Source organism: Etheostoma cragini, chromosome 15 (assembly GCF_013103735.1).
Source record: "Etheostoma cragini isolate CJK2018 chromosome 15, CSU_Ecrag_1.0, whole genome shotgun sequence".
Taxonomy (NCBI): domain Eukaryota; kingdom Metazoa; phylum Chordata; class Actinopteri; order Perciformes; family Percidae; genus Etheostoma; species Etheostoma cragini.
Window position 1 is genome coordinate 11067276 of NC_048421.1, and position 22995 is coordinate 11090270.

Sequence of the window (22995 nt, forward strand, 5' to 3'; positions counted from 1 at the left end):
AGAAACTCCAGGAATTTCTATCTGGCTGGGAATTAATTAAAGTCGAATTATGGGCCGCAGCAATATTGGGACCATTCAGACAAATTTAACAACACCCAAGGAGGGTAAGAGTGAATGTGGCCTTGTTATTGGGCATGGTCACTTGTCAGAGGCACAGTTATTAAGACAAATAACAATGTGACCATTGATCCAATATATCAATTTTTTGTTAATTATTTAGTACCGTCTTAGTATCTTCTTTACTCAAAATATATGTTTCTCAGAAGAGTTCAACGTTTTGTATGTATACATACAGCCGTTTTCCCCCAAATTCGGTGGTGCAATTTCACACAAAGTCATTGCACAGACACAAAGATACAAATCCTTCAATCAAACGGTTAAAGCTACACAAATATTTGCTTCGTCGCTCTGGTGTGAACATACTGTGGGAGTATTGGTGACAGCTAAAACAAAGCAAAGTTCTATTCAATTTAAGTGTGGCTTTAAATTGAAATTTCCTTAAAGTTAGCATCACTTTTCCTGATTCTGTTCATACAAGAACATCATGTTAAGATTTAATTGTATTGATCAGACACATACATAAATGAGCAGTTTTTCTATACTGGCATGTTTTTGTGTTATGGTGCAGATTTTTCATACTGATAGTAATCCAATTATGTGATACATTTAAAAAAAGGGGATTAACATTTTTAAGTAAAAGCACAAGTTAGCTGGCAGCACACACACAATTACTAGAACTGCAGTAAGCCAAATAAATGGGATTTACATAGCAACAATGTTCAACCCAGTTTTATGAGAGTCCAAATACACACTGGTTTCTATGGGATAAACCTAGTTACATTAATCATATTACAGAAAGATTTAATGCAATATAGTGATTACTAGCCTGGGGAGTTTCTGCAATGTAGGATTAACAATCAGTGACCACCTAATTCAAAAATAATGCAACATTTGTATCTTTGTTAGTGTGAGAAAGGGAAACTTGCTGAGACAATGTGGCCACTATCAGACTCTAAGGAGAAAGCCTGGACCAATGTGACAACAGGCTCTGTTTCACAGGGAACAAGGGAGGCTCCACTATCAGGCATGGGACTCCTGCAGTCACTGGCACCTCCACCGATGCAGAAAAAGTAGGTCTTCATGGGACCCAAGGGGAAGTAGGGCCCCAGTGACATTCCACAGTTTGTGCCAGAACAGCTAAATGGCAACCATTTCCCTGGAGTCTACGCAAACTACAGTTTTGGTTTCACCCATTAGTGTTGTTCCAGGTACAGGTTACAAGTAAACAACTCTATTGAAACCATTTCCAAAGTCTCACTAGACTGTGACCTGAATGGGACATGTGAAAAAGGTGTCATGCACAGAAAGCTACAATGAAAGCTTTATACAGGTGTGCTTTGGGTTTGGAAGTTGTAATAACAAAACAGAAAAAAAAATTCAGCACACTTATTATTTTTACTTACTCACTTATAATAAATTTAGACCAACAGGCAAGGATCAAAGGGCCAAAACATCATTAACAAAGTGTGTCACCTGTGTGCTGTTTTTCTTTAGTTGCACGTTTTTTGGTGCACAAGAATTTTGTAGTAATATTAGCAAAACGGGGAAAAGACTGATTTGATGGTTCTGTTCATCGTAAATTCTTACAGGACGTTGTCCACCTATAGCTGGTGCTCACAGCCACAAGTGATCAGGAAACCTGGACACTTCTCTGCTGAAAGACAGTGGTCAGAGTTAAGTTCAACATGGTGATAAAACATAAAATGCATGCCGTTTGTATCTGCCGTCAGAAATCCTGGTTACCTTGGTAACCACCTGTGGTCTGGGGACTCCCAACCAATCACAAAGCTGATTCCTGTGGGTCCGTACTGTGGCAAGGTCACTCTCCCTGAAACAAACATGACAATGTGTCACATACAAGACAAAAGCATTTTACACCGAATAATATTTAATAACTGCATCCATTGTGACCACTAACCAATTAGTATCACTTAGCACGGTCATGACATCATCCAACATTTCCGGATTTATGACATCATCGTAGGTCAGCAGCATCTCGTACATCTGGCTGGCTGTTGTCTTTCTGATCTACAGATGTAAGAAAGGAACAATAAATGATTGTCCTGTTGTAGCTGTTACACAAAGCAAAGTAAACAATCAAGACTAAGAGTCTACAGCCATGCTGGGAGCGTAATGAACAAAAATGCTAACTTCAGCATGCTTAAGTGCTCACAATGATAATGCTAACATGCTGATGTTATGATATTTACCATGTTCACCATCTCAGTAACATGCTAACATTTGCTAATTAGCACTAAACACAAAGCACAGCTGATGGCTAAAGCTGATGGGAATGTCGTTATTTGGTCATAAACCAAAGTACTTGACGAAATAAAGTATTGGCCTGGTGGTGGTGCTAGATAAAATGCCAGGGCATCACTAATATTAAATGACTAACTTAAGTTGTTACAATTCATACTGATGGGGGACATCATCGTCCAAACCAAATTTCATGTCAATCCATTGTCGAGCCCTTTCACATAAAACCACAAATGCCAACTTCAAGGTGGCGCTAGATGAAAAAGTCACGGAATCACCAAAGTCATTTGGAACATGAATGTCAGTGCAATTGATCCGATGGTTTTTGACCAAAGCGGTGGATAAACCAACCAAATATCCGACATTGCCACACCTAGAGCTAAACTGCAAGCGTGGCTAAAAACCCAAATGCAATACAATACTGTTACTGGCAATTTTAGCAGGATAAAGACAAATTTGACTTGCATTTGGAGAGTTTGAATTCTTTACCATAAACCAGAGTGGATGTATTTTTTTAAATGCCAAAAGAGCTTGTCAGTGGTTTCATGCATCTTTTAAGACTGGATGAGTATTCCTGTCTTGTGAACTTACCACAGGGTAGGAATGGCAAAGTAGCATCAGCAGCTGGGACAAAACGTTCTTCCTCACCTCACCCTGGAACTGGATCAACCCACAGAAGCTGCGAAACACCAAACAGCACAGTCAACATGGATGATGTTTTCTACCTCAGTCCAGTATATAATGTGTTAATGAGATGGAGACGTACACAGTTACACAGGCGCGTAGCTTGGCGATATCTTTAGTCTTCTTGCATTCTTTGCAAAGGGCCAACAGGTCTACACAGAACTGATGGCTAAGAAAAATAAAAACAGAAAATCTTTAACTCTCACACATATCATTGACTTTCCTTTTCTATTTTTGTTTAACAAAGCTGTCGCAACACTCACTTCTCTTGTGTGGTAAAGATTTCAAAGCAGCTGTTAGCAAGAATCTGATCGAGCATCTTAAGAAAAGGAATAGACACCCTATAAATAGGAATAGAAATAAAAGAATGTTTCAGAGTGAATCCTTTGACGTACTGATAAAACTAGCAATAGATAGATAGAGAAAATGAATTGGAAGATTACTCTACACATATATAGCACTTTTTAATGGTCCAATATGCAATATATTTACTGTATCAAATCCCAAAATGACCCCAATGCGTCATCAGATATTAAGGAAACATGCAAATTTGAAATACTATCGTTTCTGACAACAATGCTAATGCCAGTATTTTCACATTCTGTAATCACCGTTCCGTGACGGAATGTCTGTTTGTGTTTTGGCCTGTATGTTGTATGTTTGACAGCCAGGACGGATTGCCAGATAGCGTTAAACCTGTAAAAACGTAATACCAGCACGCTACAGCTGTAACGTTAGTACAGCCATGAAAGCGTGTTTCTGAGTTGCGTGACCAGAGAAGTAACAAACCCCGGTAAATATTGGAGATGTATTTGAAAGATTAAGACATTTTAGAGCCCAAAAGGACGCCAAGTTGGCTGATTTCCTCCTGAACAGGTAAGCATTAGCTACAGGTTAATTTATCACGGCTACTAGGGACGGGCATGTTATGTCATTTTAACATTCGCATACTCACATTGAATTATATAGCTATAGTACCTGGGTTGTTTACATACTTGCAAAAACAAGTGAGACTGGTCCTGTCTAACGCCGCCATGCTAAACCTGCTAGCTGCTAATGTTACCGGAGGACTAGGCCAGCGGCCTACGGCTGTTTACAACGTGTAGCGTGTTTAGTCGACAGCGGTGAGTCGTTTTAAGCCAAGAGAGGGGGCTGTAAATTGGGAAGAAAGGACTGTGAGTTAGCAGTGTGATTAGCAATTGTTGCCATAATTCTAAGCCTATAAAGTGTGTATTTCAGTCGGGTGGAAGAGGACGGCGAGGTTGTGGAATTTTTAGTGGTTCATACTGTAAGTCTAAGCTGAGGAAGTGTGTCTGTCAGTGGGGTACACAGCTCCACGCGAGCACTGGCTTTTATGACTGTCAAGCCAGCATCCAACGTTAGCTACTCCGCTGTGATGTGAAGTAATTTATGTGAGACAAGCGTCTAGCAACATTGTTGTGGATGATGCGGTCTCAGCCTGGCAACCAAAGGGGACCTCGAGTCTGAGGAGGAGGGGGTGGGGGAGACAACTCTCTCCTGTATTTTGAATTTGTACTGCAGTAACTATTTTAAACACTAGCTGTCAGCATTACCTTTAAACACAGAAAAGTAAATAAATAAAAATGTTCCATCAGCAGTAATAATAAACAATCATATCTAAGGAAAGCACATCATAAAAGCAGAACAGAAATATTGCAACAATTAACCATTAGAAGACCAGTTTTCAGAAATTATTTGATTTTTAAAAAGACACATCACTCCAGTTTAAAATGGAAAGGGCCTGAAGTAGTACATCTAGCAAGGACAAGAAAATAAAGGTGTGTGTGTGTGTGTGTTTGTGTGTGTGTGTACCTGTCATTGCGGAGATTGTCTCTGAAGATACTCAGCAACGCATCTCCAAACTGTGTCAGAGCAGCATTGTTGTCCTGGATCCCTCTCAGATAGTCAAACAACGACTGAGAAGAAAAATGCACCTAAAGGAAAACAGCAGACAGCAGCAATAAATAAATGAAATGATAAATAAATGCCTGATGGGAACGGTGGACTAATACAACAGAGACTCCCACTCCTTTTGAGGTTGGGTGATAGCTACGCCTGTTTATCGATCACCATTGCTGTATGTAAAGGAGACCTATTATGTAGTATTTTCTGTCATATCTATAATGTTACAATGTCGGATGTTCATTCAAACATGGCCAAAGCCTAAAATAAGGAATTAAATGTATTAAAAAAAATCCTTGTGAGCCAAAACATCAGATTTCCCACTGTTCTGAATGCTCTGGTTTCAACAGTTTTTTTCTACTCTTGGCTCCGTATAATGTTATACCGAGCTGGTTTTCTGTATATGGTCATATTGTCCAGGCAGGCACTACTGCAGTGGTTACATTACGTTCCCTGCTATATGTATCTACTTGCTAACGTCAGGGAAACCTTGGCTGCAGATTTTGTTAATTTTGACGTTGACGTAGAAAGTGCTGCTATATTCTGTTGCAATCCACTGCTAACTACATGTAGCTACAAGCTAAAGCTATAGATAGCTGTAATCTAGACGTCCGATGTTATTCATTTCTCCCCAATTTGGATCATGTTCCTGCTGAAACATGTCCGTTGTGTAAGAGCTTATTGGTGATTCTTTTTTACGGTACAAAGTCCTGCTATACACTCTGTTGCAGTCTGTCTTCACGGACTGTACAGAGCAACAGATTCAGAGACTCCGGAGATGCGGAAACATCAACCAATCAGAGCAGATTGGGCTTAATCAGGAAGGGGCATCTCAGAGAGAGGGTAAATAGAGGGTGTGAGAGAGTGTTTTTAAACATTACAGCACAAGTTCTAGTAAAAACACAAAATACAAGTATGAACCTGAAAATGGTATATAATAGATCTCCTTTAAGAAATAAAATGTGAGGACATTAGTTGCAAAGTACAGAGGTTCATTAATTCACTCTTTACATTTTATGATTTCCTGTACAATAACACTGACATGTTAAAAAATATTGTATGCCACAAATGACAATAAAGGAAAACTTGGCTCGAATATAAATAATAAATAACGATAACATATCAAACTGAGTGTATTAACAAAATGACTGTGTGCTTATTAGTGAGTAAGTGTGAAAGTAAGGAGCCTCGGAAAGAAAAACAGTAAAAAAAAAAAAAAAAATGATATCAGGCTACAAGAAAGGAAGTGTCAAACCTTGATACTTGCAACATAGCAACAAAACATAGCAGCACAATGTGCTATAGGTAAACAAAATTAGATAGAAACTGATTTACTCATCTACACCTACATACAAATTGAATGTTTGTTTTTAATGTTTGTGTTTCAATGGTTACATTTTATTTAAACATTTAGAATTCCTATTACCAAAAACTATACATAAATACTGAATACAGAATTAGGTTTCTCTGTCTTGGGACTCAGACAGTTTCTGGTGTTTGACTTTTGCATGGCCTTATAATCTATCTACATTGAGGCTGGCCTTCAAGGCAGTTCCTGGAAAGTTATTGGATGCTCAATCTTTCTCTGCCTGTGTGGATATATGCCTGTGGTGTGAGAACGGTAATCTTGGCTCATGTATTGATGCAGTATTGGCTCAGTTTCCTGCATGCAATCCTGTACAAACATATCAGTCCTTCCCATCTCAGAGGATGTCTCTGCGGCAAAGAGAGGCTGGAAGAGAAGGAGGTAAAAGACGAAAGCCTCATCGTCTCTAAGGGAATATGTTTACAGACCCCACTGGCAGATGAGTTCACTTCACTGCTGCTATAACATGCTTTAAACCTATTTGTCTTTTATACATCCACAAACACTTAAAGTTAAAAATAACCCAACCATCCCAAATCTTTGTGAGCAGGACCACTTTTGAAAGATTGATTTTGAAAGGTTAGGTCATACTGGAGGAGAACATGAGGCCCCTGCTGAGCCTCCTGAGTGATAATGTGAAAGGGGTCAGGAGTGGAAAGTATCAGACAAGCTTTGAAGCGGTTATATAGTGCTGGATTGCAAAGATTCAACTAATGGGAAATTCCTTCTTGCCAGTCCCACAAGGGACCCGTCAGATCAATTTGTTCTGGGTAAGTCTGGATCAACGCTTTAAGCTCAAGTGGATGCCCAGAATTGCCAGCAGGGACAGGGAGCACATAAGTCAAAATAACACAGTATGATATCTATTATTTTACAAATTAATTCAAGGCCAGGTGTTCTAGAGAGTAAGTGACAGCGTAGAGGAATGTGTAGACTACATTAGACACACGGCTCCCCCTGTTGGCCTAAATTAATCCTAAATAAAACAACCAAGAGCCTACTTTGCCACTCATTACAGGCAGCAGGATTACAACCATCCAAAAAAAGGACAAAGTATCAAGCCTTACTGTGTGATGAAAAGTGAACTTCTACAATGAAATGGTCCAATGCTGTATATACTAACATTCCAGCCTGATAATGAGCAAAGTGCAATGATTCACCATTAAATGTCACTATAGTGTGTAATTTCCAGGAGATCTATTTCATACCAGAAGTAAAACATTGAAACAACAACCTTAAAGGCCATAAAAAACAATTCTAACTTAACATCATTCACAATGTTCTCATACTAGCATTTTCTTCTTCTTCTAATGTGAACTTCTTGTTTATGGCCTTAAAATGTTAATACAATTATTACACTTCTACTAGATGACCATTCAAAAAGTGAAGTTTTATAAAATGCAGATGGGTGACAAATTAAAGGAAAAAACAACACTAAGTGTCTTAATAAGTAAGGTGTGGAGAAACCATGACCTGCCAAGAGAGCTTCACTGCTCCTTCTCCTAGATCGTACAAGCTGCTAGAGGGATGGGAAACCGGTTCCCTCGTTTGGTGTTTTGATGACGGTGGTGGAGAGTGCTGTGTAACAGATCACCCAATCACCCATAGGTGTTCAAATGGGTTGAGATTGAGCATCAATCAAAGCATTTAGTGTCTTGCATGTCTGCATTTGTTTTTGTTTTCTTTAAAATGTGTTACCCGTCTGTACATTGAACTGCTCTGATTTGATAATGTTCTACTCCTCCTATCATGGGTGACCTACTGTGGACTCGGTTATCCCTCCCACAGACACAGTGAGGCCCAGCAGGGTGTGGTACTGATACTGGGGCAGTCCAAGCAGCTGGGTGATATACTGGAAAGCTTGGGATGGAGCATTCCAGTTAAGACTGGTTGTGGTCTCACTGAAAGAAAGAGAAACTAAAGTCAAAGATCAATAAATATCACAAGTCCTGGCACATCATACTTTTCATATTTTATTTGCCAAAACAAATAAAACAGTTTGTTAAAAAAAGCTGGATTACTTCAACATTTAGAGCTTGTAATGCTGCTGGATGTGCTGCAATTTGAGGGACAGTGGGAGACTCACACAGGGAATATGCTCAACAACTCCTCTTGGTGGGGGATGTGAGGTACTGCAGGATCTGTGCTATGAAGGAGCTGCAAGAAGACGCTGCCAGCGTGGGCTCTGTAGTGGTCAATCTTTTCTGCTGACTGCTGGGCCAGGCAGCACATCATGCACTTCACTCTGCAGAATAGTAAGGAATTGAGAAAAGAATTGTGATTTTATTACATAAATAAGAAATCAATGCTGTGTGTTTCTTCACAAAACCTTACTAAGGTATCACCAAATTGGCATTTTGAGTTAACTTGGTATACAAACTTCTGAACTTTTTTAGCTAGGTGACAAACAATTATCATGAATTAATTAACCTAACACTATAAATAAGCCCAAAGGCAACAATTGGTGTGAATTCCACCATGATCAACTAGTGTCCTATCAACAGTAAAAGTAAATAAAAAAACAAAGTTATGCAATTATTTTGATCCTGTTATTTTATAATAATTACAAAACCTGCATGATCCAAGTTGAACAGACCTAGGCTGAGGTATTGTGGCCACACCTTGAGACATTGAAGTGACACCGAAGATGACTCAAGCCAAAGAACACACATCAAGTCTGAGACTGACTGACGTTACAACTTTTTATGTTCACCTGCTGGTGACGTGAAACACAGGTTGGAGATTCTCTAGATGTATGGTGAGGTTAATAAAAAATTTAAATTAAAAAAAAAGCCATGAGTTGGTGTTATGCAGAGTCTTCCATTTGCTACTCACAGGTCTGGCAAAAGGATCTCCGGAGCATTGCTGGCAACCAGCTTAGTCACTTCCATCAGACTAGTCATCGCTGCCTCTCTCACCCTGGGCACATCACAGAGAGAGTAAATGGCATGATCTCAACAATCTTAAAAAGCAAAATAATCTTTAAGAACAAACTTATGAACTCATACGAATAAAAAACAAGATGGCACAGGGATGCGGACCATCATTTGAAGCTTATATGTCCTTGTCACTGGCATATTTGGCAGTGTTATAGTCAAATTAGCTCAATCTCTGCAAGGGACAATATGTTTATGTGATATGTTAATCACTGCATTCTTTATAAAGTCACACCCTGAAACAGACGCACAAAGGGATGAAAAATATGTCTGTGTGTGTGTGTGTGTGTGTGTATATGTGCAAAAAAAAGAGGAAACATTTTTAAGAGGGGTAAAAAACAATTTAAGAGAAAGAATGAAGGAAATAAAATAAAAAGTAACGTGAGAAGCAGCCCATCCTATGCTGTGAGGACAAGGGACAAGCCTGGTGACATTCCTGGCGAGGCGGTAAGCATGGCCCGGGGATACTACTGAGACAAGCATGTATGTAATGTCTTTGTGTCCCTAGGTAAAGGAACAGAAAAACACCAAAGGCCTCAGGCAAGGGAGCATTACTAATCCCTGAGGCAAGTGAAAAAAAAAAAAAAATGTGTGTATGTGTGAGGTGTAAGTGTTTCTGGGCATATTTACTAATGTGGGGTGATAAGTAAGGTAACTCACCAAGCACCAACGTCCCCTCGGCTGTCTGTTGTGTAGTCATTCATGCTGTTGAGCAGAGCGTCATACACCTCTGCCACATTTTCCGAGCATAGGGCAGAGTCTGGGGAGCCATGGGCACAAACACCAGCCTTCACACACACTCTGATGCAAGACAAAAAAGAAACTCTTATTAAAAAAAGATCCAAAGGGCCGACAGAGGAGATTCAGTAGCTGATGAACTGTGAAAATAAGAACAAAATTGAATTTTGATGAAAGATGGATGGACATGTCATTAAACTCATGCAGCTTTAGTCAGCCAAATGTTTATTTTAAACATTAGTTGACACAACTAGGGCAAGACAAAGAACAGAGGAGTGACGGAGGGGCCTTCGAAACATTAGTCTTAACCAAATAAATTAAATAAGAATATTGAAAACAACGACAGTAGAAGGAATACTTTTTTTTAATGCATACTCACTGAGCAATTGCTTTGACTGCATCTCTCCTCGCCTCTGTAAAATTCCCATCCTTCTGGCTGACAGTGCACATCTGCTGGAGGCCTTTAAGGATCTGACACAAACACACACACACACACACACACACACACACACACACACACACACACACACACACACAATCTTAACTTTATATACTAAGGCAGTGGGATGTAAAATGGCTACAAAATGTACTCATTCTCCAAACACACCTGATTCAATTTGCTCTGGATCATAAATCTTGGCAGAGAGCCGAGGGCAAGGGCAGATCCACAGCGAGTCAGCATCTGTGGACTCTTCAGCCCTTCAATGTACTGAGATAACAGGACATCTAAACACAAACACACATATGCCATGTAGAGATTACTTTCAAATTCAGACATACAGTAGAACTAGTGGAAGTACGTATTTTACTCACCCTGCATTGCTGAGTCTGCCTGGCCTGGCTCGTCCTGGTAGTACTCCTCACACAAGGCGGACAAGGCCGCTACCACGGCAACCTGCAGACAAATAAGGATGAAGATCAAGGAATAGTTAACAAGCAAAGGGTCTTTCTGGATGAAAAGCAGTCTTCCAATTCCACAGTTTGAGAAGTACCAAATTAACATCTTATCTGCTAATTTCAATTTCCTATGGGCATCCACTTTGTTAAAATACTTCAGAGATTATTTATTTATGAATGCGTACAATTCACTAGTAGTTAATTGTCAGGTAAAATGTAAAATTAGCATTTTTGTTGTCTGTGATGTCACTTTCATTTTATAAAGAAAAGCTTACCATAATGCAATCCTTCACACCACTCGAAACGAGATGCAGATTCTTTATGGTGTCGTCAATAAGCGACTGCCAGCCAGCTGAAACGGTGTCACAACATTAGAGACTCCGAATGAAATACAAAAATGTAAAAGCATAACAGCAACTTTAAAAAAGAAATTAACTTACTGATTACAGTTTCGTTCTTGAATGGCATTTTGGAGCGGGACAGCTTTTCAATAAGACCGCACACTGTAAACAAGATAAAAGTGATCATATCTACCGTATTATAAGAAAATAGCATTGCCCTTTATGTCTTCCATCATGTTCATTCAAGCTATTGAATTGCATTGTAAAAGCCATTTTCCTATTTGCAGTCACACTTACTAGCTGGCCTCATTAGCTCTCCACCAAAACCCCTACAAACAAAAGCATTCATTGTGATATGAAACCAAAAGAATATTTATTTAGTTATGTTTTACCATACTGCTAATGACAAATCAAATAGACCCTTTCCACCTACCTGTATTGTTTTCTGTCATGTAGCTGAAAGTAAGGCAACAAATGAACATCAGCAACAGAGGACACTTTGACTACACTCATTCAACTTGTAACAACATTTAGTTACACTTACCGTTTGGTGAATGTTTTTTAATGCATCCACACATTCTGAGGAAATTACGTCCACCACAGTCCTGCAGACAAATAAAGGAAGGAAATATGAGAACCATGCATGTTTAAAGCAACAATTCATAGAATGGGATTATTAAAAAAAATAAAAAATAAAAAAAGTAGAATTTCACATTATCCCAAATGCTAAGGAAAAGCTCATATTCACACTATATTAACACCGTCTAGGTAGAAGTTTTAGGACATCTTTCCGTAGCTCAATGTTTCATTGACTGGGTATAGTCTACCTGTTAGTCTGAACGCCCAGTTTGTAGAGAGCGTGTGTGATCTCTGAACATGCCATGATGGCTCCATGGCGACTGTGGAGGTCAATGCCCACTGCCATGGGCAAAATCTGTGGCAAAACTGAAAACCAACAAGAAAAAGGCATGGTACACCTATTTATGACCAATAATGGTAGGTTTCAATCAATTTCTAAATGGCACTTCTCATTAGCAATTTGCTTTCTCCGCTGCCTGTGGAACAGGTGAGGTGACATTGTTTACCCGTTGTTGCCATATATTTAGGTGCTTTAGGCGTCAGATTGTGGAGTGCTTTAGTAGAAAGCTCCCGGATCACACTGCAAAACACAAAGAATATAGTATTGTGCTTATTGTTTTACCTTCATATTTGTTGACATTTATGAAGACAGGGAAATACAAGTACTTACCTATCCCAGTGGTTGATCTTCATAGCTATCAAATGATCAATCATGGCCTTGGTGTACTCTGGGAAACTAGCTATATAGACACTTTAAGAACAAAAAACAAGGCTTTAGATACACAGCTGACAATATCGACAGAAAATAAATAACAGCTTCAGACATTACTATGTATAAGCATTCAAATGTGGGGGGGAAATCTATTTCAGCCACTTTTCATCATTCTACATCCACGTCTTTATTCCGTTTTCATTGTTCGCTGCAGTTCTAGAGTCAGTCATACCCTGAGGTTTGCATATTTCTCAATTTTTCCTGCTTGAATGTTTGCTCTGCTAGTGGTTTCACAGTTCAGTCAAAAGTGACAATTCCCGAAAGGGCACTGGAACCTTTTTATATTGGTTTTACACATTTCCTTATATGCCAGGTGTGTATGTACAAAAGGTGGCACGCAGATGTTCATAAATTTAATTGGAACTGCAGTTGTAAGCAACATCTATGTCCTGGGAGGTATTTAGATGCTTAATGCAGCATATTGTGGGTGTAATATCAACACCAGATTTTGATAGCTATGCATTAGAGCCACATTGACTTAGTTAAACTAAACAATTTGTAAAATCTACTTGTATTTGTTAAAAAACAAAATTTGCAAACAAAATTTGCTGCTCATTATTGGGTACTTTACTAACCACAACTGCACACAGTGCACACAACTCTCCTTTGACCTAAGTGCATTTTTCTCATTGGTGGGACAGGGGGAGGGGGAGGAAATCTTTTGTTCAACCATGAAGTAGGACTGGTTTGTCACTTCCTTTGCCAATATGAAGGCTGGGATACTACCGGTTGCCATCCCACTTTATGTATAGGATGTTATACCAAGTTTAACTAGTGATAGTGAAAATATGGCTGTAAAGGGAACGCCTTTAAAAACTGCCAATGTGTTCATTCCACTTGTTTCTTACCTGATGTTCAGATAGCAGTTATTAATATTTCCAACGGCATAGTAGTCTGCTGCAGTCACAATGTCAATACCGTGAGGAAATGTCCCCTGTTGACACAAAAAACAGCTAAGATATTTTAGTGCGTTATGTGATTAGGTCCATGTTGTTTAACACAGAGCAGATGAATCAGAGATTGGAAATAAGTGATTTGTTCCAAATTCCAGTAATGACCTAAGATTTATGGCTCAAGGACTATTGGCAAATCAAATGTTTGCTGGTGCCCTGTAGTTGTTCTGGGAGGCTAATTATTTTCTTCAAAGACATACCCTAACAAGGCAAGTTGAGCAATACCTGAATAATTGGCGGGAAAAAAACACCAAATCACAGTAATTTGGTTACTCATGATGCACAAGTAGTCAATACTGCGATTACAAACCTGTCTACCAACATTCTCCTGGAAGGCAGCCTAGAACAAAATGAGACATAAAAATTAACTTCTGTCATGTAACTGAAAATCTTTAGAGAAGAAATCGTTGGATGTTGACCAGAGAACTTACTGAGGCGGCTCTGCGGCAGTTTACATTTCGGTCGAACACAGCTGTGATCAGCAAAGCACTGCAGAGAGAAGTGGGGATTGGAGAGTATACATTATCTAGACGTTACTAAATTTGTCCACAGAATACAATGATGAGGGAATTCAGTTGGGCGTTTTCACGAGACTGCTTAAAAATGGAAAATGAATAGGTAGACAAGTTACAAAATGGGCTCCTTTGTGCTATGTTTGTTGGTTAACTGTTTCAATATTTAGTTGTTCTTCTTATTCTGTAATTTACACTTTAGTCCATTTTTCATGCTCCAAAAAAACATAATTGGAATATATTTACACCCATTTTTAGAAACATTTCTTTTACTGTAGTCTTGATTAACAAATCCTCTGTCTGCCGGATATCCCTCACCTTGCAAAACTCTTTCGGAAAAGAACAACAAACTTCGAGCTAGCAAGCAACCTGCTGAACATGGCAAGTTTTGAAGAAAATGTTGGACAAGGCAGGCCTGCTTGGTTCTTACGTCTTTTGTAAAGATTTAAAAAAAGAAATGTGTTTAACGTTACAGCATTTACAAATCTAACAGAAACATTTTGAGACCGACTGTGGCAGGATTGCTGTGGGCAAAGTAGCAGTACACAAGGCAATGCTGGTGACACTGGTAAGAGCAAATTACAAATACCATGTATTCGGCAATTAACTTTTGTTACTGTGTGTGTATTGTGTATAACGGCTTTCTTTTATGTGGTGTTTTCTTTTATCAGCTGAAAATGTTCCACCAAAACAAGTTCATTCCTGAGACCATTTTGAAGAGCCAGAGTAGCTGAGGGAGTTTAGCATCACCCGTCAGACAATTGTGATTGGTTTTAAAGAAAATGCAAACCACCCAGCACATTTCTTTTTCCTATCCTGCAACCTATTTAAGTATTACACTAACTGACACTAACTGCTACTGGCCTTGTTTGCTCTCCTCCCATGTATCCTGCCTCCTAACAGCAAGAGTCAGGCCTGGAGCTTTACTAACTGCCCCAGCCCTGAGAACTTGGAAACAAAAACCCTCCTGAATGGACTCTGGATAACACCCTAAAGGATATTTTGCCACTTTTACAATTGATAAAAACACAGTATAACTGTGTAATTCAAGATACATCTGTGTGTGTGTATGTGTGTGCCCCTAAGTCACTTAGTCGCACATTCCCAAAAGTGAGTTTTCTGTTAATGTCATCAAGCAGTGATGCAAAGAGCAGGAACCAGCTTGTCTGAGCATTGCTGCCAAACGGCGACCGAAACCTACAGCAACAGGCGAAACCTGGCAATCCTGTAGACTAGGCAAAGGGAGGGTGTTGTCATGACTGCTGATGATAATGGAAGTCGCAGGGGTTCAAACTGACACTGCAGAGCTGGTCTGCACAGTCAGAGGCCACAGGTTCATACATGCACACCGAGAGAAAAGAAATCAAGGAGAAGGCAAACCGTTACTATTGACAAAGACTGAACGTCACTGGATGATATTGCACTCTAGTTTCTCTACACTGGTTGTTGATTACATACAAGTGCAAGGTATAAAATGTTACTAATTGCTGTTCAGGTCGACGAGATCTTGCCATTTTGCATTCTAGTCTATAGACCAAAAAAGACAAGTTCAATCCAGACCATACAACTGGTAAAACTGCAAGTTAAACTGTTATTGACCCAACAAAAAACAAAAGTCACACTATGGAGATTTAAATTAGATAAATCATAAGCCTCTGTCTGACATTAACATAATTAAGATAATGTGCTGGCAATTTAACAGGTTTGTCCCATGTCTGATTAGGCAACCAGGTCACTTTTGCGCAAAGGATTGAATGAATGAAGGAAAAAAAAAAAACAGTCCCAACTTCCGACTTGCCATCCATTGCTTGTCCACTGTCAGACATTAGAAAACAGGGAGCTTTCTAATAACATTAAATAATATACCACATGCAAATCTTTTCATCTCTATGCCAAATATCATGCAAGCATGCGTCTCTTTCCCTTTTTTATCACCTGTGTCCTAATGGCAAAAAAACCTTACTTTAAAGGGCAACTTAAGAAATGAGGAATTTTCAAGTGCAAGAGAATATAAACAACAATTTATTTCCTCAACTAGATCTTTCTATGTGGCAAAGAAACAGTTTCATTGAAAGAGAAAACAATCAGGGGTGCATCCAATTATTATTTTCATTGACAATTAATCTGTTGATTACTTTTCTTGATTAATCGATTAGATGTTTGGTCAATAAAATTGGTCCATAAAATGGTAAAAAAAAGGTTGATCAACATTTTCCAAAGCCCAAGATGACGTCTTGTTTTGTCCAAAAAGTTTACTGTCATAGAGGAGTAAATAAACTACAAAATAATCACATTTGAGAAGCTGGAATCAGAGAATGCTTACTTAAACAAATAAAATGAATCACTTTTTGATACCATATTCTTAGAATGACATGTTTGCTTCATTAAGACATATTGCAGCCTCAATATTTAGGCAAAAAAGGCTATCTGCTGGTTATATGGTCTCATGCAAGATTGGTGTGGCACAAAAAACTGGTTTGAGGCAGTAAATAACTGCTTAGAGGCAAACCATGAAGCTTCTATGCAAATTACAATGAGAACATAATCCAATATGAGCTGCTACCTAAAAAACAATCTCTCTCTCTCTCTCTGTCTCTCTTACTCTCTCTCACTCTCTCTATCACTCTCTCTCTCTCTCTCTCTCTCTGGTTAGTTTTTTACACAGTTAAGGAATATATTTAGAGTATATACATATCAATGAGATGATATTATTGGCTGGTAGTGGGCTTAACACAAATATATCAATTTGTCCTTCTTTGTCAGGAAAGCAAAGGGATTATGTTGTTGAGGGCAGCAACAGTGGCATACCAAGAATGTTTTGCTGATGTAAATAATGCTTTAAAAATGTACAATACATACCCCATAAGAAATGTTGTGTTTGCATTTTCAACAAACATCAGAAAGAGCTAATTAAAATGGGAGCAAATCCGAAAACAGCTTTTTTTATTTAGCTGGCCCTATCTATCAGATTGTCCTGTGGGGAATATTGTAGTATTATTAAAGACATATAATCATTTGGGCCACTTATCAACAGAAGATTTACTCTTATCTCACTGAAACAGTGAACTTGACAGATACAAATGTGTTCTTGGTGTGGTTTTGCAGCAACTCATGAAGGTGAAGTTTTGAGGCAAAGGAAGGAAGAGGAAGGTTACCTGGCAATCTGAGTGACAAAAGGCTCGAGCTCTTCAGGTTCATAAGCTCTGGCGAAAGACCAGCACACGTAGCAGGCAGAGTCACGCACATTGGAACCAACACTGCACGCTCCCCTCTTTTCATCGTAGGTCAGGGATTTGACAATGAGAGGCACAACTGCAATGAGACAACAGAAATTGGTGGAGTGGTTTTATCTCAAGAACAAGAAATAAAGTTAAGATCAAACATGTTACATACTGTATGTAACAGTTTTGCTGAGGTGAGTTCAAAAGTCACTACTTAAGAAACAAACATTATAAAACCAAACTCCTCGGACTATGTTACAACTTGCTGAAATAACTGCTGACTTAACTGTTTATTTTGAATGAAGAAATCGTAAATTATTGTTAACAAAAATTGTTATATATCAAATAGTGAGCCTCTCAACTGTGGTAAGTATTTCAGATCATATCATTGTTATTGTTTACATGCATTTATTACTATTTTTTTAAATTTTTAAATTACAGATTTTTACTATTATGTATCAGAATTAGGTGTCTTTTGTGTGTGAAGCACAATGACATGGCTGATTATCAATTTCCAGTGTGAGACCATTTGAAGCTGAACTGAATGCAAGCTAGTGCCTGCCCACTTATTCTTTTCCCACTTTAGTTATATCAATGTTCAAAGTCATCTAGTAAATATGAGTCGTATGTAACATTGGTGAAAGAAAGCACAACACGATTAGCATTGTTATAAAGTGGAAGTTAGCAAAAAAGTTAACTCGTTTAGTAAAAGTTGGACTACTGGACTTCACTGGAAACTTGATGTGTTGAAGTGAATCAACATGTAATTTAAAGTAACTGCAGAATGAAACATATTTGGTAATTTCCCCAAAAGACAATAGATGGAGCGGATAAGAGGAAGAAGTAGTGAGAGCCCCCACCCCACCCCATCATGTAAATCATCGCTCGAGGCTTGACTAATATCAGGTACATCGATGTTGCCTAAGGGCCCTGCTGTTTGGGCTGTAGCCCCACCCACTAGTGAGACAACATTTCAGGGAAAGGAACTCACCACACAACTAACCAAATACAGCACGCACATGCACCATCACACACATTCACAAACACACTCTGAACTTTCGACACATATCGGAGACCACATCCTGACCTACGCTCACTGTGGACCGTGGGGCAGCTGTCTGCGCGCTGAAGACTCAGACCAGAACAGGTAATTTTTTTGTTTTTTTTCCTTTACTTAATAAGGAAACGGCATTGACTTACATTTACAGCACTCCGCGAAAGCCTTTCTGTTATTGGAAAAGACTGTCTTTGTAGTGTGTATTATTTAGGGGGGGTTTAGGCTACATATCAACCTGTGACCAATGGATTTCAATTAGGCCCTATTTGCACTGTGAAAACTGATGCACGGGTAATGCTTAAATTCCCTGGTCTCTGCAGATAACCTTCTAAAAAAAGCTCAAAATACTTATTTAGATAACATAGCTTTTTTATTACAATTTAAAAAAAATGTTTTAAATGGATTATATTAACAGAGAGAGTTACACCGTTGACAAGAGATTGATCAATTTCAGTTCTTAAGAAAGGAGTGGCTTTGCGTGCTCTAACAGTAGTACAGAAACTTGAGTGACAACTTCTTGCGACAGCGCATGACAAGCAGGTTCCTCCACGGCCACCCATCGACACTTAACTCAAAGCTTTAGGTCACGTTTCATTTCAAAAGCCAACCGGAAGTGTTTCACATGCAGCCAACTTCAGTGTTTAAATGAAATGTTAAATTTTAATTACTACAAATAATAAAGAATTATTTCTCATACTCCTGTATCTCCAGAGCTGTAGAGCTCATCAAATGATGATTGGGAGGTGAGTGCATCCTGCAGGTGTAGTCATGGGAAGCAGGTGGCTCATGGTTCCCACGCCGACAGCACAGAGTTTAATAAGGTTGAGATAGAAAGCATGTCTCTGCATGCCCTCCAGGTCTGTGTTAGTAAGAGCATAGTGCCTTAGCAGCTCTCTAACTTTATAGGACTGAAGAGTGGAAAAATATCAGAGCAGACAGACAGGTGAACAGGCGGGTAGAGGTGTTTGTAGGCTGCTGCCAATCACCCAAAACCACATGTAGACAGGAGTGCACTTATTCAAACATGGTGGTGAACTTTCGCAGTTAGACAGGTTTTCATAGTTTTCTCTGTGGTTCTTTGGTGTCCAGCCCAGTGTGAAGTTACAATTGCAGAAATAAATTAGCCTGAGGGTGCAGTGTTTTGTGCAGCAGGACACTTTTCAGCACAAGCAGCTAAAGAAACACAGAGAAAAACCTTCCAAGAGCCACTCTCCACCTGAACCAGACAAACAACTCTCTTAGACACATGACGTGACTGCTAGCTCAGTGAGAATCTGGTACAAAAGCTGCAATGATTCATGAGTGTCTCTTAGTGCCACACTCCCCAAGACAGCTTCAGGGAACAGAGGAACTTCAAAGAAACTTAAACTTCTTCTAATTCCTGAAATGTGCTGTTCTTTTCTTTCAGACATCCATTAGAATAAAGATGGAAACTGCTCAAGAACGCAAGCCAAAAAGACCTCACTATATACCCCGACCGCCAGGCAAGCCTTTCAAGTACCAGTGTTTCCAGTGTCCTTTCACCTGCAACGAAAAGTCCCATCTCTTCAACCACATGAAATATAACTTGTGTAAAAACTCCATCTCCCTGATGTCACAGAAAAATGGGCAAACAGCCCGAAGGGTCAAAGCTGTAGTAAAGGGAGACACTATCAAACCTAAGGACTGTCAGAGCCCACCGCCAGCAGTTCAGAACAATATTCCTGAGACACAGGGAACTGAGGAGAACAACGCTGAGAGCAGAGATGACACAGAAGAAGTTGACGTTGAGTGTGACAGTCCAGTCAATAAAGACAGCCACAGTGTAGCGAAATCAAATACACTAATAGAGGGAGAGGACATGGAGAGCAATGAGCCTCTGCCGCGCCCATCTGCCTTCTACCCTGTCACACCCAAAAGTGAGGAAGCAGAAGCCTTTAAGTCGGAGGACTCACAAGCTCCTGTGCCCACTTTCAACCACCCAGGTTTCCCATGGGGCCCGATTTCATCATCCATTCCCTTAAAATCATTCACCCCTACCATGGTTGCTGAATACTCTCCTTATCTCCTGTCTGACCGGCCCCTGTATCCACCCTACTACCTCCCAGCAAACCACCATGCAAATGAGCCAAACTCTCCTTCTTTCCGGCCAGAATTTCCGGATCCCCAGAGGCCTGTGGTGCCACAACCCATTGCCCCACCTCACACTTCACTCTTTCCCCCACATCCATACAGATACTGCCACCCTTTTCACCCGGGCCCCCCTCTGCATTTTGGCTTGTACAGACCCCATGAGATCTCCATGCAAATTACAGGGTCCAGATATCTACCATTGGATTTGTATGGCCCAACCCTTGGGCCTAAGGATTATGACCCATACATGCATTCACGTCCCCGTCACGACAGCCTCAACACATCTACACAAGAGGAGAGCAACAATGGGCAAAGTGAAGACAAGGAAACCCGGCTGAGTCCTTTAGAGGGCTGTTCAGCCTTGGGGTCCCCTGACAGACCCAGTCATGCACACACCATCCAAAGAGACACAGAGGGCCCACACTACACGGGAGACTCACAGTCAATCACCCAACTAGGACGCACAGCTGCAGCCACGCAACCCATCAAAACTGACTTAAGACACGATGAGTCAGCAGAAAACATGCAGCAGTTAGGATCTCTGCACGTGGATGGAGGGTGAGTAAAAATCCCCAAATCTTTTTTCTCTTTGCTAATTGAGCTGCGATATACTGTATTTGCAATTACTGGTAATTAATGGTAATCAGTCCTTTAACTCTTTATTTTGGTCCGTCTCTTTCAGACCACCAGAGACCAGCCGATATTCCTCTATGCCTCTTTCTAAACCATATCCTGAAACTACACCAGACCAAAATGATGAGGACAACAGAGATGATCTGGCCCCCCTAAACCTCTCAACAAGGAATCAGGACAAAGAAAGTAGTCCTTATGACCACAGACTGAGGGTCTCAGACACAGAGAAAATAAATGGGGAAGAGTTACCTCTGAACCTCAGTCTGCGAGCTTCTTATAGCAGCCCTGTTCACAGCTCTACCTTGAGCACTTTAAAAGATCTCCAGCACAGGCCAGATACTGAGCTGGATGAAGAACGATGTGACCAGAGGCAGACTGCAGCACTGGCACTCTGTCAGTTAGCCACTGCAAGTTCTGCTGCCTCTTTGTGGGACTTGAGCCCTGCAGATAGGCCCTCAGAGGGTTCCACAGACACTAAAAGTTCCTGCTTTCCAAAGAAGACCAAACGCACAACCAAGGCTAAGAAAACTGTTATAAAAAGAGCAAACAGTGGGCAGGCTGAAAACAAAAGCCATGCACCAAACAAGAAAGCAAAAGCACCAGGGCGGGTTCTGAGGAGGAGGCCGCGCTGCTCCTAAACTCTGACAGTTAGAACATTTTGTAAAAAAGGACAGAGTATATTTAACCTTCAGCCTAAAAAAAGATCAACATATTGAATATAATTAATAACGAAAACGTCTATCACACTGCCACAAAGCCAACTGTAAGAAAATAATCATTGCAAAGACATGATGTGCATATTTTGTATGGTTCTCAAACTTGAATAAAAACAAGGTGTAAAGCATTTAAATAGGGGTTGTAAATCTGGACTTTTCATGTAGAATGTTGACAATGGAAGATGTGGTAATGTACTGTAAATGTAAATATAATAAATAAATAAATGACAAGAACTGACTTGGTTATAGTAGTCCATGTATCGTATGATAATGATGTCAATGTAAATTTGTGGTCACATACCATCTGTCAACCGTGAAGGGAGCAGCAGGCCTCTTCTTCCAAGTTCTGCCAGTGCCAGGCAACCTCCATGCCAAGCGTTGTCTGTTTCCTGGAAGCTTGAAAAGGAAGCCACACAACACAGTTCAAAAATGTTCCCTGTGTGACGGGTATTATTGAAAACAATAAAATACAAGAACTTATAAATGACATATGGTGACTGTGATGGAGAGATATTCCCCTAGCATGAACTTACCTGAAGCAGTCCAGCACTGATCCAACCACCTCATCTGCCAGCTCCTTGGGAAGCCTTCCTGTCACCCTCCCAATGCTGAAGGGTTATATAAAACAGATGATTATTGTAACACATAGACTCTTTCAGAGATGTCTTTGACGTAAAGAATACCAAAGGCAAGTTGCAAAAAGGATGATTTGTTATCAACAGTTGTGGTTAGGTGACGTATGAACAGATTGTTACCCCTTTGCTGCGGACCAGCGCACAATTGTTTCCTTATCTTTCAGTCCCACCAGCAGATGCTCTGTAAAAATTAAATTAAATTAATTTTCCTGAGCAGAGGTATATCAGTGACAAATGTTTTGAAAAGAGTCGAGGCAAAAACTGACCGATAACAGTCTCCAGTTCCTCAGGAATGTCATAGTCCTCCTCCAATTTGTGCGTCTCCACTTCAGGAGTCACGGCAACTGTGGTAGATTGGGACATGGAAAGGTTTGCTGCCAGGGAGCGGCTGCCTCTCTGGTACCTGAAAAGTATGCATACACATTTTTTAAGACATTCAGGTCTTTGCTGCTAACTGATCCAGCCACTAAGGACATGACATGTGTTGTACACAAATATGACATCACACTGTGAAACATGGGCATGAAAGTGACCGCATGTTAAGCAATTCCCAACTCAACGGTGGGAATTACTGATATTATATGCGCACGTTTTAGATCTA

The 22995-nt window shown here is 40.0% G+C and overlaps 2 protein-coding genes across 6 annotated transcripts in view; one reads left to right on the forward strand and one right to left on the reverse strand.

The window, feature by feature from the left end:
• Positions 1 to 298: 298 nt before the first annotated feature.
• Positions 299 to 22995, reverse strand: part of tbcd (tubulin folding cofactor D) — a 28116-nt gene continuing 5419 nt past the window's right edge. Inside the window, exons 10-41 of one of the 3 annotated variants that reach the window (XM_034895293.1) lie at positions 22661 to 22797; positions 22515 to 22575; positions 22293 to 22367; positions 22061 to 22155; positions 17176 to 17332; positions 13940 to 13997; positions 13819 to 13848; positions 13404 to 13489; positions 12454 to 12534; positions 12290 to 12363; positions 12032 to 12149; positions 11749 to 11809; positions 11638 to 11660; positions 11502 to 11533; positions 11304 to 11366; positions 11139 to 11215; positions 10780 to 10861; positions 10574 to 10692; positions 10346 to 10437; positions 9889 to 10029; positions 9128 to 9211; positions 8379 to 8537; positions 8055 to 8193; positions 4837 to 4958; positions 3267 to 3344; positions 3086 to 3172; positions 2911 to 2998; positions 1979 to 2088; positions 1804 to 1888; positions 1523 to 1714; positions 640 to 1426; positions 299 to 601 (exon numbers count right to left, since the gene is read on the reverse strand). In XM_034895293.1, the coding sequence (XP_034751184.1) occupies positions 1691 to 1714; positions 1804 to 1888; positions 1979 to 2088; positions 2911 to 2998; positions 3086 to 3172; positions 3267 to 3344; positions 4837 to 4958; positions 8055 to 8193; positions 8379 to 8537; positions 9128 to 9211; positions 9889 to 10029; positions 10346 to 10437; positions 10574 to 10692; positions 10780 to 10861; positions 11139 to 11215; positions 11304 to 11366; positions 11502 to 11533; positions 11638 to 11660; positions 11749 to 11809; positions 12032 to 12149; positions 12290 to 12363; positions 12454 to 12534; positions 13404 to 13489; positions 13819 to 13848; positions 13940 to 13997; positions 17176 to 17332; positions 22061 to 22155; positions 22293 to 22367; positions 22515 to 22575; positions 22661 to 22797 (2638 nt within the window). In that variant the 3' untranslated portion in view covers positions 299 to 601; positions 640 to 1426; positions 1523 to 1690. Of the gene's footprint in view, positions 1427 to 1522; positions 1715 to 1803; positions 1889 to 1978; positions 2089 to 2910; positions 2999 to 3085; positions 3173 to 3266; positions 3345 to 4836; positions 4959 to 8054; positions 8194 to 8378; positions 8538 to 9127; positions 9212 to 9888; positions 10030 to 10345; positions 10438 to 10573; positions 10693 to 10779; positions 10862 to 11138; positions 11216 to 11303; positions 11367 to 11501; positions 11534 to 11637; positions 11661 to 11748; positions 11810 to 12031; positions 12150 to 12289; positions 12364 to 12453; positions 12535 to 13403; positions 13490 to 13818; positions 13849 to 13939; positions 13998 to 17175; positions 17333 to 22060; positions 22156 to 22292; positions 22368 to 22514; positions 22576 to 22660; positions 22798 to 22995 lie in introns of all 3 variants that reach the window. The other 2 variants (XM_034895291.1, XM_034895294.1) reach the window with 2 other exon arrangements.
• Positions 18172 to 21997, forward strand: znf750 (zinc finger protein 750). 3 transcript variants are annotated; one of them, XM_034895295.1, is made up of 4 exons: positions 18240 to 18388; positions 19628 to 19630; positions 19707 to 20968; positions 21093 to 21997. In XM_034895295.1, exons 3-4 carry the CDS (start codon positions 19725 to 19727, stop codon positions 21679 to 21681), a joined length of 1833 nt encoding a protein of 610 aa, XP_034751186.1. In that variant the 5' UTR covers positions 18240 to 18388; positions 19628 to 19630; positions 19707 to 19724; the 3' UTR covers positions 21682 to 21997. The 3 variants fall into 3 exon arrangements, with proteins under 3 accessions (XP_034751187.1, XP_034751186.1, XP_034751188.1); XM_034895297.1 differs by lacking the exon at positions 19628 to 19630 and adding an exon at positions 19226 to 19236 and having other exon boundaries at positions 18290 to 18374; XM_034895296.1 differs by lacking the exon at positions 19628 to 19630 and having other exon boundaries at positions 18172 to 18388.

Excerpts from the sequence above, each read along its gene's own strand:
- znf750 (XM_034895296.1), top strand. The coding sequence starts at position 19,725 with ATGGAAACTGCTCAAGAACGCAAGCCAAAAAGACCTCACTATATACCC. Across the intron at positions 20,969-21,092 it reads TCTCTGCACGTGGATGGAGG|ACCACCAGAGACCAGCCGAT; the intron begins GTGAGTAAAAAT and ends CGTCTCTTTCAG.